Here is a 15,743-nt window from a genome sequence, read left to right as displayed (position 1 = left end):
TGCGTTTCGATCTCGCACAACTCGAATACGAAATATGCGTTTCTTGCTCGGATCTACATCTTGCGTGGGTATCGTCGATATGATTTGATATGATGCGGATTATCATACGCACGAAAAGATGGAGATAGAGATGGCGGGGAGGGTGAGAGTGAGAGTGACAGTAAGATGGGGGAGGGAGACCGCGTCACTGCTACTACTACTGCTACTGCTACTGCCACCACTGCTACCACTGGCGAACCACTATAACTGTACGAGGTACCTAACTACGTGTATTACCATCACGACATGAGGCACAAGGCACAAGACACAGATTATTAGTATGAGTATGTATATATACTACCTAATATTCTGAGTATGTACATAGGTCTCCAGGTATTTAGCAAGGCATGGCCAAGACAAAGTTTCATCATACCCTTCCTCCCCTCCTCCCTCCTTCGGCATCCTTCTCCTCTCGCAAGGGTGCTGACTTTTGATATCCTTGAACTCGGTCCTCGGTACCTGCATTGGTCCAAAGACTAACAAAGTAACATCCAAGGAATAATAGCATCCGCCCTCTCCCCGATGCCGGTCGAGAATATACAGGCTTAGATAAATCAGAAAAAAAAGGGCCAACGTACAGGCTGTCTGTTTGTCCATCTGTCTGCAGCGCTTCGAAACAGTCCATTTCTGGTATATCAATCTACTGTAGCTCATCACCCCATCGTAGTATCTAACAACAATGCCCTCCCCAACGCCGTCGCCGTCGCCCCGTGGTTCTGCAAGGTGGAATAGACTAGCTCATTCTTCGCTTTGCAATTCCTCCAACGCCGGATGCTATACCAAGAACCGCACTCTCTATTAGTGCTTCATGCCACACCCACAATCGGCGATTCCCTCCGCCTCGCGCTTCCGATGCTTGAAATCACCATGGTATGCATCTAGTACCACCAAACTTCCGTCCTCGTTGACGGGCAGACCAGGCGGTCCCATCCACTCTCCCCAGTCCCCCTCGACCTCTCCCTTCACTGAGGTCTTGACCTTTTTGCTTTTCAGCTCTTCCGTAATCACGCCCAGATCCAGGTCCAGATACTCGGCAATAAACTCGCCCACTTCGATGTTCTCATGGTTGCCCACCAACCCTGGAGCGTGGCTTGGGTGTGAGGCGTAGATATTCACGTCCGCCGCGGAATGGCCATGCGTAGACCATCCAATCTGTGCCCGGCGAGAGATGATGTCAGAAAAGTGGTACAAAGGAGGCCAGATCGGAGAAGCGTCGATAATAGCGTCAATCTCGCCCTGTGAGAGGTCTGATATGCCCAGGTTGGAGCTGACCAAATCGCGGAGTTTAGTACCCTTGTCTGTACGCGAAGCATCTGCACTTTCCGAGATGTACTCGCTCCACTTGCGTGCGAGATATTCGGTGGAATGTGTTGCGTTGGCCAGGACTTCGGGGAACCACAGGTACGATGGATATGTCTCGTGCAACTGGCGTGCTGCAGCGAGACCACCAGTCTCATGGTCGGATGTGGACACAAGAACGCCCTCGGTCTCGTCGTCTTCGAGAAAGTCGAGAACAGCGCCGAACGACTCATCGTGGGCCAAGACCTCGCGCACCTGGGCACCTGGGTCGTTGAAATGTCCTGCGTGGTCGATTCTTGACCCTTCAATCATGAGGAAAAACCCCTTGTCGGAGTCCTTGGTCGCTGCCGACAAGGCTTTGAGTGCCAGTCGGGCCATTTCGACTTCGCTTGGGTAAACGTCCGACACATGCACTCTGTCGATTTCATATGGGACGTCTCCATCGGCAATCAAGGCAAGCAACGGCAACTGCAAGTCGGCGGCGCTCAGGTTGTCAAAGTCTTTCTTGTTGTCAACGTAGGTGAAACCAAACTTGTCCTTGGCCATGGCCACGATATCCTTGCCATCGGCCCGGCACGAACCCTCAGTTGTGTTGGGCAGGAAATGACATCGTCCACCACCGATCATCAGATCCACGACGCGACCCAGAGGATAGTGACCTATCATTTGTTCGGCGATGAGATCTTCGTATTCCCTTCGATTCGCATGGGAGGCAAAGCAGGCGGGAGTGGCATCGGTGATCCTCGTAGTCACAACCAGTCCAGTCATGTATCCCGCTCTTTTGGCAGCCTCCAGGACTGTTCCGCAGGGAGTGTGATCTGGTAGTACCGAAATTGCACCATTGTAGCTCTTGAATCCGCATGAGAAGGCCGTGGCGCCAGCGGCAGAGTCGGTAACCAGGCTGCTGGTGCTCCGCGTCCTCGAGGAGCCGATGTGATGTCGGTCAAGAATCAGAACGTCATCTATGGGCCGCCCGGTCGTGTATTGTCTAAAGCTCCGCGTCATTGACAGCGAGGTTGGGCCCATGCCATCCGAGACCATAAATATCATATTTCTCTTGCCAGATGGCTTCCCATCTGGACCCCAACCTCCCGTCCGAGGTCGAGCTCGGCCAACCGTGGATTCATGCTGATATATGACGCCGAGAATGATGACGGACACGGTTGCAAGGAGGGCCCAGACGAAGAGACCGATTTCCCTCCATTTTCTATACTTTTTGGCCGGGGATCGGTTGGTCGGTTGGCCTGTGAGGAGGGCGTCTTCCTCTTCGATACCGTGGGTCGACGAGTTGGGTGAGGCAGGCCGAGCGAGGAGTGGTTCTTCTCGAGTCATGATGATAGAACGGTGTCGGTCTAGAGGGTCAGACTCAGGACTGCGGGATTAGGCGTGGTGAAGCCATAAAGCAATCAACCTCGACGTTGTCCCGTTGCGTGGGTGAGAGTGACTTCATCCACTAGAGGTGCAAGCATCACAGGGTCGAGTTGAAGGGACGGACGCATGATCCCGATTGAGGCTTAGTGGGTGCATCACGTGGAGCAGGGACAAGGTCATGTGGCCATGTGAGCTGCGCTTCTCTGCCTTTTATCACCAGTACTAATTTCCACCAATGTATCTTGTCTCAAGTACCAAGTTCCTCGTACTACAACACTCCCTAAAGAGTCAGAGGCACTTCATTTTACATATGCCACACCGTACAGCACAGAGCTCTGATCACAGTCATTTCAGCAGGACTAGGCCTGCTTCCCACCAGTCATATTCGACATTTGAGCTAAGTCTCAAGTAGCTGATGCTTCACAAAGATGTGGTCTCTATCGAGCGTCGTAGATTGTGTCTGCCCTCTGATATGCCCTCGACATGGGCATGGGTGGCGGGATAAGGCTGGACCATGGCTCAGTCGCAGTTAGGGCTTAGGCTGAGGGGCCTGAATACTGTGAAATGACTTCCTCCCACCCTCCGATATCAATGAGAAGTCAATGTCTTTACCATTCACCATGTCAGATGAGAATGGCCAAGCACGTCGTGTCTGAACAACACTCTGTGCTCACATCAGTCCTTGTATTTATCTCTTGTAGGTATGTCTGTGGATGTATGGCTTGTGCCTTTTTCCCCACCAAAACGGCGATACATTGTCCGATATTTGTTACACAACTAGTGTTGGTGATAGTGGATAAGGTAAGCCATCTACATAACTGGCATGGAAAACCCACCCGTTATTAATGGCTGGCTGGATTGTACCTGAAAAGTCCCCATGAGGCGTAGGAAAGGACTCTCACTCTCACAAAACTTGCCTCGACAACGCCCAGGAGAGGCAGCCACGGGGGCTCAGCCTGATGCATGCCCGCATGGCTGGAACGAATGTGGAAGTTGCTTGCTCCGAGTTGATAATCTGTCCTGAGGGCCAGCCTCATCGTCGTCGTACCATCACAGCAATAGCACACGAATGTGGAAACAGCCAATGTGACTTGACTGGCATCTTCGGATGAGAAGGCGGTTTCATCAACCCTCTGGCTTCTCGTTGGCAAGGAGTTGGGAAGGGAGTAATTTGCACAATATACCACAAGGAAAAAAGCTATATATTAGTAAGAGACGCCCGGCATTTCTCCCTCCAACTTCTCTCATTCGATTGCTGATGGTTGAGTAGCGCAGCCTGATGATCCTCCCGTCACCTCGTCGCCCCCTTGGCACGTTATTGCGCCATAAAAAGGGATGCCCGCGCAATCGAGGGATTGAGGATTCAAAAAGCTGACAAACAGCGGCATTCCTTTTAATTTATGGGATTATTGGCGTCCATAATATTAAATCCTCGAAAGAAAAGCTTTTTTCCTCCTTGGTTTTTTTGTTTTTGTTTAAATGTTCGAGGACTTGAAACTTTGTCGTGAGTTTTTCGGTTTACTGCGATTATTCTCGAGGGCCGATCACTTACTTGTCCGGGGTTGCTCAGCTTTAGGGCCAGAGCGAGCAATAAGGCTGAGCACCTGAACAGACACATCGTATGGTGCCATGGGCGACTCTCTGACCACAACCACAGCCAACACATTTGGAAGATGGATCATTTTCCTCAACTTGGCATTGCATTACAAGAGATGTACCATACCAGCTCCAGACCTTGCCGCAAACAAAGCATTCCGGTCCCAGTCATTGAATCCCAAAGGATCCCTTCTATATGGCACCAATCTAGGATGTTCAATCATCCCACTGCAACCCCGAATATTCGTGGACAAAACCGTTGTCAAAACACGCCAAATCATTCCGCCGTTTTAATTCCTTCCTCATGACGCCCAGTAACGCAAAGCTCAAAGTGTGTGCATCTCGAAAATGAATGGACCGGACCATTTGTGCACCCTTTCATTCGACTGCGTGGGCATGTCTTTCGCCCTAGCATGGGTGAAACGGCAGCAGCAGCAGCATCGTCGCATATGAATACATGGAGCCCTCCGCTGAAAACCTCAACTCTTAAATCAGTTGGGCATATCTCGCACCCGCAAAGGCGGCGACACCGGCGGATACGAAAAGACCAGCCCACACCATCATCCCCCGCTGAGCGCTCTTCTTCATGAAGCTCTCCATGGCTTGAGCATCGTTGAGCTTGGGGAACGGAACGTCCTTGGGGACAGGAACTCCGAGGATGGCGCACAGTGGCTCCCAACCGTCGCGGACGTCATAGAAAAACAGTCTCTCCTTGGGGACGACCTTCTTCAGATGCTCGATATGTCGATCCCACATGGCTCTGGTCGGTCTCTTGGGTTCGCCGGGGCGGAAGTACAGCTCACCGACACGGCCGTCATCGAGGGCGTCGTGGTATGTTCGGAACCACCGCAGGGTGGGAAGGGGAGCCAAGATCCAGGACAAGACAGTCAAGTTACCCTTCTCCACGATCGGGGCCAAGCTGTTCCACCACTTATCGGGATCCCGCACGGTGCAGATGACTTTGGCGTCGGGGTAGATCTCCATGAGTTCCTCGACAAAGGCATTGGAGGGCAGGTCGGTACAAGCAACATATCCATCCAGCATCTCCTTGACACCCTCGTTCAAGGCCTTGCGGTCTGCTTCGCTCTTGACAGGGGTATGTTTAATGATTTCAATCCAACGTTTAATGTGAGCCTCCGGTGAGTTTAACATCTGGGTGCCGCCGTGATAACAGGGGCCATCGAGGAGGTAGGAACAGGCTGCTCCGAATGATGTGGTTCCTGTTCTGGAGAGACCGGCGCCGATGACTTTGAGGGACTTGCCGCTCTCGGGCTGAGATGCTGTCTGACCCATGGTGTATGTCGAGGAGGTTCAGGTGGGCGATGTCGATGCTGTTGGGGGAGAAGGTGAAAGGTCCCTGAAGCAAGACAGTGCAAGGGGATGTGAGGTCACTGGAGTTTGACAGAAGGCAGCAGTCCAGAACGCAACGAAGCGACAAGTCAACCAAGGTAAGGAGAGAAGGAAAGGGTTGATGAAGTCGATTCAGGAGGGGCTGGAGCAAACACTTATCTTTTTTTCCCTCGACGCGCGACCTGACGGGGAATGGTGGCTCTGTCAATGGGCAACCACAGCCATGCTAAAGGAGAACCAGCACGCTGACTTTAGGGCCGCGATGTGAATTGCAACAATCCTAAGGAGAAACTACGAGATTTCCTGTGTCGCGCAGATCCACTTTTGAACGTGCTCGGCCCCATCCATGGCAACTATACTGTGTTAGACCGTGAATCGGCTGTTCAGGACTAACTCAGAATACGGGTCGTGACTTCGCCAACCGCCCTTCCAGGAGGGGTCCTTCAATTTGGAGACGTCGATGCTGACGCCGATCTGAGAGGAAAACCCACTGGCGAACTGAGGATTGAGGACTGTGCTCGGACACCGCAAAAGGATTCAACACGAGGCACAGAGTTTTGAACAAATCTCTAGTGCGACGATCAGATTTAGCTGCGGAAACGCGCACCGCGACCAGCATGGCAGCTCAGCCTCAAGCTCGTGCCCTCTATGCGAGCTCGTGCCCTCTATACGACCCTTCCTCGCTGTGTGTATTCCCTTGCAAAGGCAAATCTTCCCATGCCTTTGTACCGATCCTCTGTCCAGCCACACAAGGTGAACCAAGACAAGGATATCGTCCTCTGACAGGCAAATCCTCCGAGAGATTTCTGCAGGATCAATCATGAACGAATGACAGGGGCAAACAGTTCGAAAGAGTGGAGGTGTTATTGAGGAACTGACTGCAGAGAGTTAGCCAATCCACAGGCTAGGAACAAATGAGAAACCAATGATCACAGCATCGAAGCGACAAGGGTAGGTTACTCCAGGCTGACCATACTACTTCGTCTGTGTACAAACCATCACCGACATCCGAATGCGGCTGTTTCTGAAAAAAAAAGGGGGCATCAAAGTTGACGGATGCAATAATACTAGTCATAATCAGTGTGGCGATAATCTACCAGGTGAACCCTCTTTGCCTCTTTGTCGGGGGTGGAGGTTTGGTTCGGCTGCTTCCTGCGGCTTGGCGTGTCTTGCCTAACGGTCACCCGCTTGGGGAATTCGAACCTGCGACAACACCAAGAAACCACCTGGAAGGACCAAAATGCCCTGTACCTATCATTCAATCGACCCGATACGCTCTCCCTAGGCCCCCGACTACCCCTTGCACACACTTGTCGGTATTCTTCCCCCCCCAGAACTACGAAGCAGAGCAACACAACGAACAGGAGACGAGGCGCAGGGGCCGGATGTCGGAGGACAACATCGTTAATCTCGACGCGCTGCCGAGTCGCGGTGCTGGTCAGCCACAAAAGCACCAAAGTTACATCACGATCGGCATGCTCCATCCCGGAGTTCGGACTGGTCCCTCCCTATACCTACTTCCCCCATTTGAACCTTTTGCTCATCTTGACCCGCATATCTCGGCCGACTTCAAGACCCTGCCACACTGCCACAATGGCTCGACATATGTATGTCGGTAGGGTCCTTCGTGCTGAGCCAAGGCGATACACAAGACTGGTCTACCCGTTGTACCACACCGTGTGACTGGACCGTCTGTGAATTCTGGGCTGGAAGATGCTAATTCAGGAAGACCACAAGACAAATGCTTGGGAGAAAGAAGCAACGCGGTAGGTGGTCCGCTCCCCGCTGGCAGGTTCAAGATGCTCTGTGATACAGTCCAGGCTCAACAGGCTGCCACTCGGGGTAGTGCTTATCCTGGCGAACACCGAATTGAACCAGTGATGCATGATATCGCTTCTCAATTCGACCTGGCGTGGATGGCCGCGTCTCATGTCGACGGATTCTAACCGCCACACCCACCATTTGTTCTGCTTTCACGCAAAAGTACCCTGCTGTTGCTGGTCTAGGCAACCATCGAACTGAACCCCGACAAAGCTATGTTATCCGACAACCGGCTCTCCTGAACAGAACATAACGCTAGCCACGTCAAGGACAACAGGATTTCTTCAGGAAATTGTCGCCAACTCCAGAGACGTTCAGGTGTTCAGCGCGGAGTCTTGGCCAATGCTTCGAAACGGTTTGTCCCTGCCATGTGGCTTGGGTGGCCTTGCCAGACACGAGCAACAGCTGTGGACTACAGAAATGGTCCAACTGCACGCTATCGAGACGGAGCAGCGGACATTTGCCGAGGATCCTTGTTGGGACTGGGCAACTGCAATGATTCTCACGAGATATCCAGCGGTGCTACACACAACATTCCGCATGCTAAAAGCATACGGAGTGGGAAGCCGTACATTTTGGAAGGTTGCAACATGTGCTCAGTCTCCTTTGCTCGCAGATGGAGCCCCGGGGCACGCCATCCAATATTTGCATGGCCGACAACCGATCATTGCCTAGGCTCCGATTGCCTGGGGGCCGATCTACTCCTACGAGTACAGCTGGCTGCTGCTATTAGCCTCTGTCAACAAATCACGCCAATTTATGCACACTGATAGTGGCTGGTGAGCCTCTTTAGCTGCAGCAACTTGTAGCTGGTCACACCAAGTTTGTCGCCTTGAATCCAACAGTCTCATTTCCACCAAGACTCGGACAAAGCAGGATATACATGCAGCAAATGGGAACTGCCCATCCTTTCTTGAGACATGGACGCGCACGATGGTAAAGACTGGCGTCTCTTGGCAATGCGCCGTGGACTCTAGAGTGATGATCGTCCGAATAGATGGGCATCAGCTATCAAGATTTTTCAAGACTCTGGTAAGCTCACCACCCTGCCCCAAACGCTACGGACAAGCTCTTGCATCAGGTATTGGTATGTAGTGCTTGTTTCTTTTTGAATCACCTTGTTATTGCTCTATTTACATCTACCACCCGAACGGTTACTCGTACATACTTTGTAAGGGCAAAATAGACAAAATACTATATGGGGTCGGATGTCGGAGATTGTCCCCCGAGACATACACGTACTGTATGTACCCAATACCGATAGGAAAAAGGCACTGCATCCCCGATACAAACAGTACTACACTCGTCTGCTCGCATCACAAGACGGGATGTGGTAGGTATCAAAGGGACGACGCGCAGAATGTCCCAGGACTTTTTCTTGTATCTCTAGATCCAACCCCTGTGGTGATGAAGATTCAAAAACGCCCAACAAACCAAATAAGACCAACGCACCTACAAAATGCGAATAACACGAGCATGCATGCAGGGAAGGGTTGTTTGACCTCTATTCCTAGCTTGCAAAGAAGAAGACCCGAGGAAGAGTGTACGCTACCTAGGCACCTACCTGCGAGCTGCGCGCGAGCCTGCTGGATACTACATTCTGCATACCACAAACCTTGTACACGGTACTGCTACATAACGCACATGCAATCCTACGACGGATGGATGAGGGTCCCTTAGACCGAGCCTTACAGGACAGGAGCGAGCGAGCGAGTGAGTGAGTGAGTCAAGTTGAATACTAACACAAAGCAATCCGCTGCTTGATATTGCTTCTTTAATGATTCCGTTGAGTCAGTCGGGGCATCGGCCTCTCCAACGATTCGTCCATCCTACGAGCTCTACAAGAATTCAAAAAATACATAGTTTTCAGCCCAAGGAAAGCCGGACCGTCAATACCGAAGAAAGAGGAGTTTCTGAATCATCGAACCAAGAAACACACTTCTAGACTGGAATATGGAGAAAGAAATTGCTATCCAGTCGGTCAGCAGGGTGGTGTTTTTTTGCCCGAGATGGAGGCTTATCAAGAAGGGCTAGTGGACCTCCAGCATTGGGTGGCTCCCTTTCTGTCCTCTGAAGAAATCGCAGAGCATCACATCAAACTAGTACTAACTTTGCCAGACTCTATACAAGTACAGGTCCAGACTGGGGGCGAAGTCAACAAGGGGCAGCACACGCCGAGGCGCCCAGCCAGCGGGATCCAAGCTCACAGGAGTTTCTCCTTGTGGGACCTGCCCTTCTCACGTTGGTCGATAGTACTGGGTGAAATCGTGTTCGATGCTGGAATATTTCTAGAGATTCCTGATGAGCGTTGTGTGCGGTTGGAGCCTGGGAGAGATTTGCTCAACTTACCAGCAGAAATGCTCTTGTCGCCTCGTCATCGCCTTCCAGACCTTTCAGCAGTTGCAAAAACTTGTCGGTTTCCAAAACTGTGTCGGGATCACTGTGCATGATCCTATTCATGTTCTTCATGGATCTTGCGTCGACATATTTCAGGAACTTCTCGCGGCGGATGTCGGCGTAGAGGTCAAGGATGCTCTCGTCCGCCTTGCCCTCGTACAGGCCAATCAGGCAGTCGGCGAGGGCACCGACATCCAGCACGGCCGTCATACAACCATAACCGCCGAATGGGTTACACACGTGCGCAGCGTCGGCCGCGAGGATGATTCGTCCCACCCTCATCTTCTCAACGCAACGATTGTGGATCCGAAACTGGTCAGTCTGTGTGATACTGTACTCGCCTGGTTCGGGGTGGCCTGGCAGTAACTTTTTGAAGGCCGTGTTCCGCCGTTCGAGGTACTCTTCGTCAGAAAGACCGGCCGCACTGTCACCGTAAGTGACACGCCAAAGGCCTCCTTTGCCTCGTTTTGCGATCAGGCCCCAAAAGTCCGGATCGACCATATAATTACCTCCGTCCCAGCCATGTTTCTCAAAACCGTCGTACCAGACCTGTCACTCTAGTCAGCCTTGGGCGCCTCAGTATACCGCAAATGCGGGAGGCCTTGGAGAAACGGACGTTCTGGACCATCAAGCGAAAGTCGAATGTCTGACCGGGCCACTCTCTGCCGAACAGAGATTTCCTCACTGTGCTGGTCGCTCCGTCGCACCCAATAACATAATCGGCAGTGAATCTCTTCTTCTCCTTGACCTGCCCCTCTTCGCCGGCCTCGACATCAACCCAGGCAGACTGTTCATCCTGCCCTGTGCCCACGACCTTGTGATTGAACTTGACTTCGACCAAGCCGTTGGCCCTTTCCATACAGTGTTTATACATGATTTGAATGATCTGATTGAGAGGCAGGATGGTCATGCGATCAGGATGGTCTTTGACAACAGAGAGGTCAATCCCCGTGAGCTTTTGGTGATCGCTAACTCGACGCCAGCAGATGCTGGGAAAGCTGTCAATGCTTTGTTCCCGGAAGTCGTCGAGGATGCCCGCCCGACGGAATATCTTGGTGGCCGGGACTCCATATTGGGTCGCACGGAGTCGCTCGTCCAGTCTGTTCCATGATTCCAACACGAGTGAAGGGATATTATGTTGTGAAAGGAGGAGAGCGAGAAGCAGGCCTGCCGGTCCAGCTCCCACGATGACAACCTATGCTTTCGCTGGTGAGTTTCTTGTGCGACTGAACAAACATTTTGCGGTTGAGTGAACAATGAAGTTGTACAGGGGCTGTTGCGGACCATCCTCACCTTTTCAAACGGTTTCTTTTGTTCAATTGACCCCATTGCTACAGTCTCGGTGACCGAACCCTGCAATTTCGATGCATTGGAACAAGAGATATCTCGGACATCTTGCCCTGACTATATATATAACGCTGAAGTGCTTGATTATGCTCGCTGATAAGGCGTCCAGATATTGGCCCAGATCGTGATACGGAACGTTCCGGGCTTACCATTGCCACAGCTTCGATGGTCTTGACTGGGAAGCCGGCAGATGGAAGTGTGAATCTCACAAGGAAAAGACGGGGAAGAAAGAGACATGTTGGGACCGGTAGTTGAGAGTCGGCTTTGAGAACAGAGAGGACTTGCGTGACACCCGTGGTAAGCTGTGCATGTCCTCAAACATGGGGAACTGGGGGGTTGACGGCTTAGATTCCGTCGTGCAGTTTCTCTGGTCAAATGGTTATTCAGACGGGTCGACACAACCCAGTCGCGGTACAAAAAGGCCGGGGTGGTTATGACGGGCTCGCCTTTCCTGGCGCCATCTGCTGTGGTCACCCAGTGGTGGTGGCGGGCTTTCTCGATGACTTGCATTATATCCTCTTTCGGTCTAGGACACCAAATCATGTACACGTGATTGCAGATGCACCACGTGATCTACGGGATCAAGCGAGGAGACTTGAATGTACCGTGGTTGTTGGTCTTGGTTGACTGTCATCCGAGACATAACAAGTACCATACCCAGCATGTACACTACCTGTTTGACGGTGGTGAGGTGGTATGTCCAAGTCCTTAGGTTGGCACAAGCAATGCCAGTCGAAGATGTGGCGAGTCGCAGCCACAAACCTCGCCAATCACCATGGCCGCAGCCACCATCTATTAACCGATCTTGGCTTAGCGTGTGGCTAAGGGAACAAGGGAGCCACCTAATGAGCCAAATGGCGCCTGGAGCCGTGGACTAGAGCCCCAGGCCAAGTGCGGGCACCACCGCTTGTTCCCTGGCCATGTTTCACGCGCCGCGTCACGCAATGGAGCCCCTGAATACCCCGAGCCAGTCAGGGCATCCATGGGCCTGGATCTCGGGCCCTAGGGAGCTTCTGGTACGCAACCCAGGGCTGCCAGGGCACCGTAGAGCCACTCACAGACAGTCAACACGCACCTGAATGGTGATCACCTGCGTCAAATCCAAGCATAGTAACACCCCGTAATAACATTCTGCGTTGACTAAGTCTCCCTCTATAATTTTTTTGCCTCGCCTGCGCCCCATCCCTGCTTGCCTGCGCATCTCCGTATCACTCGACTCCCCTTTCGACATTCTCTTTTGCTTCTTTTCACACTCCGGCATCATCATCATCCATTGTAATTCCTGCCTTCTTTGCACCCTTCTTTATCTAGAGCAACCCTTTCTCACTCTCGCTAACTTCGTTTGTTGCCTCGGCATCCGCGTGTCATCTGGTGGTGTTGGTGCTATCGCTGCTCGTTGTTGATTCTTTGTTCGAATTCGACCCCCAAATTCCCACCGCGGATTACCTTCTCTCTCGCTCAGCAGCATCTGACGAATATTCTCGACTTGGTTTTTTGTGCGACCAGATCGAGCCCCCGCCTGTTGTGATACTCTGGTTACAAAATCGAAACCCCTTTGTACTGCTCTCGGAGCATTCTTCGTATACCTGTGCATGTTACCGTCGCCCTTTCATTGACGACTGCATCCGCATCCCGACCGACCTTCACCCGAGAGGTATAAAACAAACCGCAATGGCGGGCCGAGTTTTTCATTCGCTCGTCTTTGTTGCCGCCACGTTCGCACCGGCGGTCTTTGCTCAGACCAAGTGCGGCGGTGGTGTTCTGTGTCCATCAGATACACCGTGCTGTTCACGTACGTTTTTTGGCCCCCGGGATACTCTGTGACAAAGAGATCGAGACACTAACAAGCAATGGGGTGGCAGAATATGGTCAATGTGGCGTTGGCGCCTATTGTCTAGGGGGATGTGATCCCGTCAACTCGTTCAGCCTCGATTCCTGCGTTCCTGCGCCTGTCTGTCAATCCAAAACCTATGACTTTAATGATCTCGACGGCGTCATGCCCAACACCAAGTATCTAGGAGATGCTTCTAAAGCTGACTGGGTCTCTTCCGGCGACCCCTTGGAATACAACAACTCGGTGCTCCTGACCATGGCAGAAGGAACTGTGGGGACCCTGCTGTCTAGCACGCACTTTGTGTGGTATGGCAAGGTCAGCGCCAGATTTGCCACGTCTGCAGGCGCCGGTGTGGTCACTGCGTTCATTCTGCTCGGCAACTCCAAGGACGAAATCGACTTTGAGTTCGTCGGCACCCAACTAACAAGTGCTCAAACAAACTTCTACTCTCTGGGTGTACCAGTCTGTATGTCAATGTTCTAGAGATTCTGGAATGAGAATGAGTACGCTAATGGAATTCTAGATACCAACGGCGGCAACACCACCGGCCTCTCGGACGTGCACGCCAATTTTCACGACTATGAGATTGACTGGCAACCTGAGAGCATTACTTGGTCGATTGACGGCAAACCAGTCCGGACGCTAAACCGTGAAGACACCTGGAACGCGACGGACAACCGATATTACTACCCTCAAACCCCGTGCCAAGTGCAGCTGTCATTGTGGCCTGGCGGTCTCCCAACCAACGGCGAAGGTACCATCGAATGGGCCGGAGGTCTTGTGGAGTGGGACTCGCCGTACATGACCAATGGCTACTACTTTGCCCAGTTCGACTCGGTCTCGGTCGAGTGCTACGATCCACCCTCAGGCGCAAATGTTCAAGGCACCAAGTCTTACATCTTTACAGACGACGCCTTGACTAATGCCAGCGTCGAAATCACCAACCAAAATACCGTGCTCAAGTCATTCCTTGGGACTGGCACCAACACGTCGGCCGGCTCTTCTAGCAACAGCGCCAGCGCCAGCGGCTCTGCCAAGACCAGTGAAGTGGCCACGATTCCTGGACTTTCTGGTGTTGGTACTGGCAGCAATGGCGGGCGTGGCGACAACACCACGGACAATAGTGGAAGCGGAGACGACGGTGGTTCTGGAGGATCGGGAGATAGCAGTGCCAGCGCCTCAGGAGCTGCATCGACGGGTTTCGTGCAGGGTGACGGAGGTGACTCTTCATCCAACGGTGCAGGCCAAATTGGCGGCAACAGCGAGACTGTCCTCAAGGGCAGCTTGTTTGCAGTGGTTGTTGCGTTGGTTGGGTTGTGCATTTTGTAATCTTGCAGAGTTTGAAATTTTGATCATATAAAACGACAAAGTATGTGAAGCAAAGAGGTGCAACTTGGGGCATGTCTGATTTAATCATGTTTTGCATTTGTTATTGTGCATGGCGGTGCATTGCGAATACCAGGGCGGTGGAGGTGAATTCGAGACTGATCACTCACTCTCCGCGGATACCAATATGGAGGAAGTCTATGTAATGATGGACCACTAGAGGGAGAAAATATCCTCCAATTTGCAAACATCTACAAATACAAAGGGCTTGAGAGTTAAAAGGGTACATCTCGAGCACAGAAATAATGGTGCGTTGATTGGCTGGAGCTGAAGCTGCCTCCCCACGGAGCGTCGGTGCCACTGAGGACTATGTATGAAGTCATGGGTGCGCTGCACAAGTGCTCGGTACTAAGTAAACGGTCAGTGACTTTTTTTCTCCGCAGATTCAGATTTCCGACACCCTTTAACACGACACCAGCAACAGAGTCTTTGTATCGATGGGGAATTGATGCACTGGTCCTCCCATTAGATATCGCCGGTGTCATTCACCTGTCCCTTTTCAATCCTTCACCGAGTTACCGAGCAAGTACCCAGCATCGAAACACCTTCGGCTCTCTACCTACATAACTCTGAGCTTGTGTCCGATCGGCTATTAGCAACTACGTCGACACAGTCGATACTGGTACTGGAACAAACGAGGGATCGCTCACTCGATTGCTTTGCTCCAGCTCTAGTGCTTCCGTGTGGATTTGTCGTAGGAGAACACAAATAGCAAAAGGATAGAAGGGGGAAATCAAAATGCGAGCTCCGTCGACAGACCTCCTCCGTGCGCTGCGTCACGCAGCAGCAGCAGCAGCACCGCGACAGTCTCTGCTCTCTGTATACTCGCCCCCATCCCAAATATCACGCTGCGTCGGGATTGCCTCTACACGCCGTCAAATATGCCACACTCCATCCTCACCGACGAGACACGTGCGGCGCGCACTCTCGACGACCGCATCGCCGAGTCGCCAACAGACTTCGCCCGGTCCCTCGTCCTCCAACGAAGTCAGCCGCGCCAGACAGATCAACCCCCGCGCGCCGAAAACCCACGATCGCGGCCCCCCCTCCAAGGAAGACACGCAGACCGACTTCTCCAAGATGGACATCCTGGCGAGTGCGGGCGTCGAGGAACCCGCCACGTCCATCGACGCCTGCACGGCCGACGGCTTCTACTTGAACAACGGCGTGCACACGTCCGGCGGGAAGGGCGTGATGCTGTTCGGCGGCGAAGCCTTTCTGTGGCAGCCGTGGATGATGTCCACCACCACTCATACTACCGCGAGCGCAGGCGATAGTGAAGGAGGAAAACCACCACCACCAC

General features: G+C 52.5%; 4 protein-coding genes across 4 annotated transcripts; 1 reads left to right on the top strand and 3 right to left on the bottom strand.

Annotated features, from left to right (window-relative positions):
- Positions 1-837: 837 nt before the first annotated feature.
- On the bottom strand, positions 838-2,670 carry AYO21_09332 (hypothetical protein; the record flags this gene model as incomplete). The annotated part of the gene is made up of 1 exon (XM_022659268.1): positions 838-2,670. One exon carries the CDS (start codon positions 2,668-2,670, stop codon positions 838-840), a length of 1,833 nt encoding a protein of 610 aa, XP_022508391.1.
- A 2,121-nt stretch (positions 2,671-4,791) lies between these two features.
- AYO21_09331 (hypothetical protein) lies at positions 4,792-5,598 on the bottom strand (the record flags this gene model as incomplete). The annotated part of the gene is made up of 1 exon (XM_022659267.1): positions 4,792-5,598. One exon carries the CDS (start codon positions 5,596-5,598, stop codon positions 4,792-4,794), a length of 807 nt encoding a protein of 268 aa, XP_022508390.1.
- Positions 5,599-9,713: 4,115 nt separating this feature from the next.
- On the bottom strand, positions 9,714-11,202 carry AYO21_09330 (hypothetical protein; the record flags this gene model as incomplete). Its single annotated transcript, XM_022659266.1, has 4 exons — positions 9,714-9,764; positions 9,826-10,422; positions 10,490-11,068; positions 11,167-11,202. 4 exons carry the CDS (start codon positions 11,200-11,202, stop codon positions 9,714-9,716), a joined length of 1,263 nt encoding a protein of 420 aa, XP_022508389.1.
- Positions 11,203-12,891: 1,689 nt separating this feature from the next.
- Positions 12,892-14,383, top strand: AYO21_09329 (hypothetical protein; the record flags this gene model as incomplete). Its single annotated transcript, XM_022659265.1, has 3 exons — positions 12,892-13,012; positions 13,119-13,520; positions 13,578-14,383. The coding sequence occupies 3 exons, from the start codon at positions 12,892-12,894 to the stop codon at positions 14,381-14,383; spliced, it is 1,329 nt and encodes a 442-aa protein (XP_022508388.1).
- Positions 14,384-15,743: the final 1,360 nt, after the last annotated feature.

The sequence above is a fragment of the Fonsecaea monophora genome (assembly GCF_001642475.1).
Source record: "Fonsecaea monophora strain CBS 269.37 chromosome Unknown Scaff91, whole genome shotgun sequence".
Lineage (NCBI taxonomy): Eukaryota > Fungi > Ascomycota > Eurotiomycetes > Chaetothyriales > Herpotrichiellaceae > Fonsecaea > Fonsecaea monophora.
This window is presented reverse-complemented; position numbering and strand designations above follow the sequence as displayed.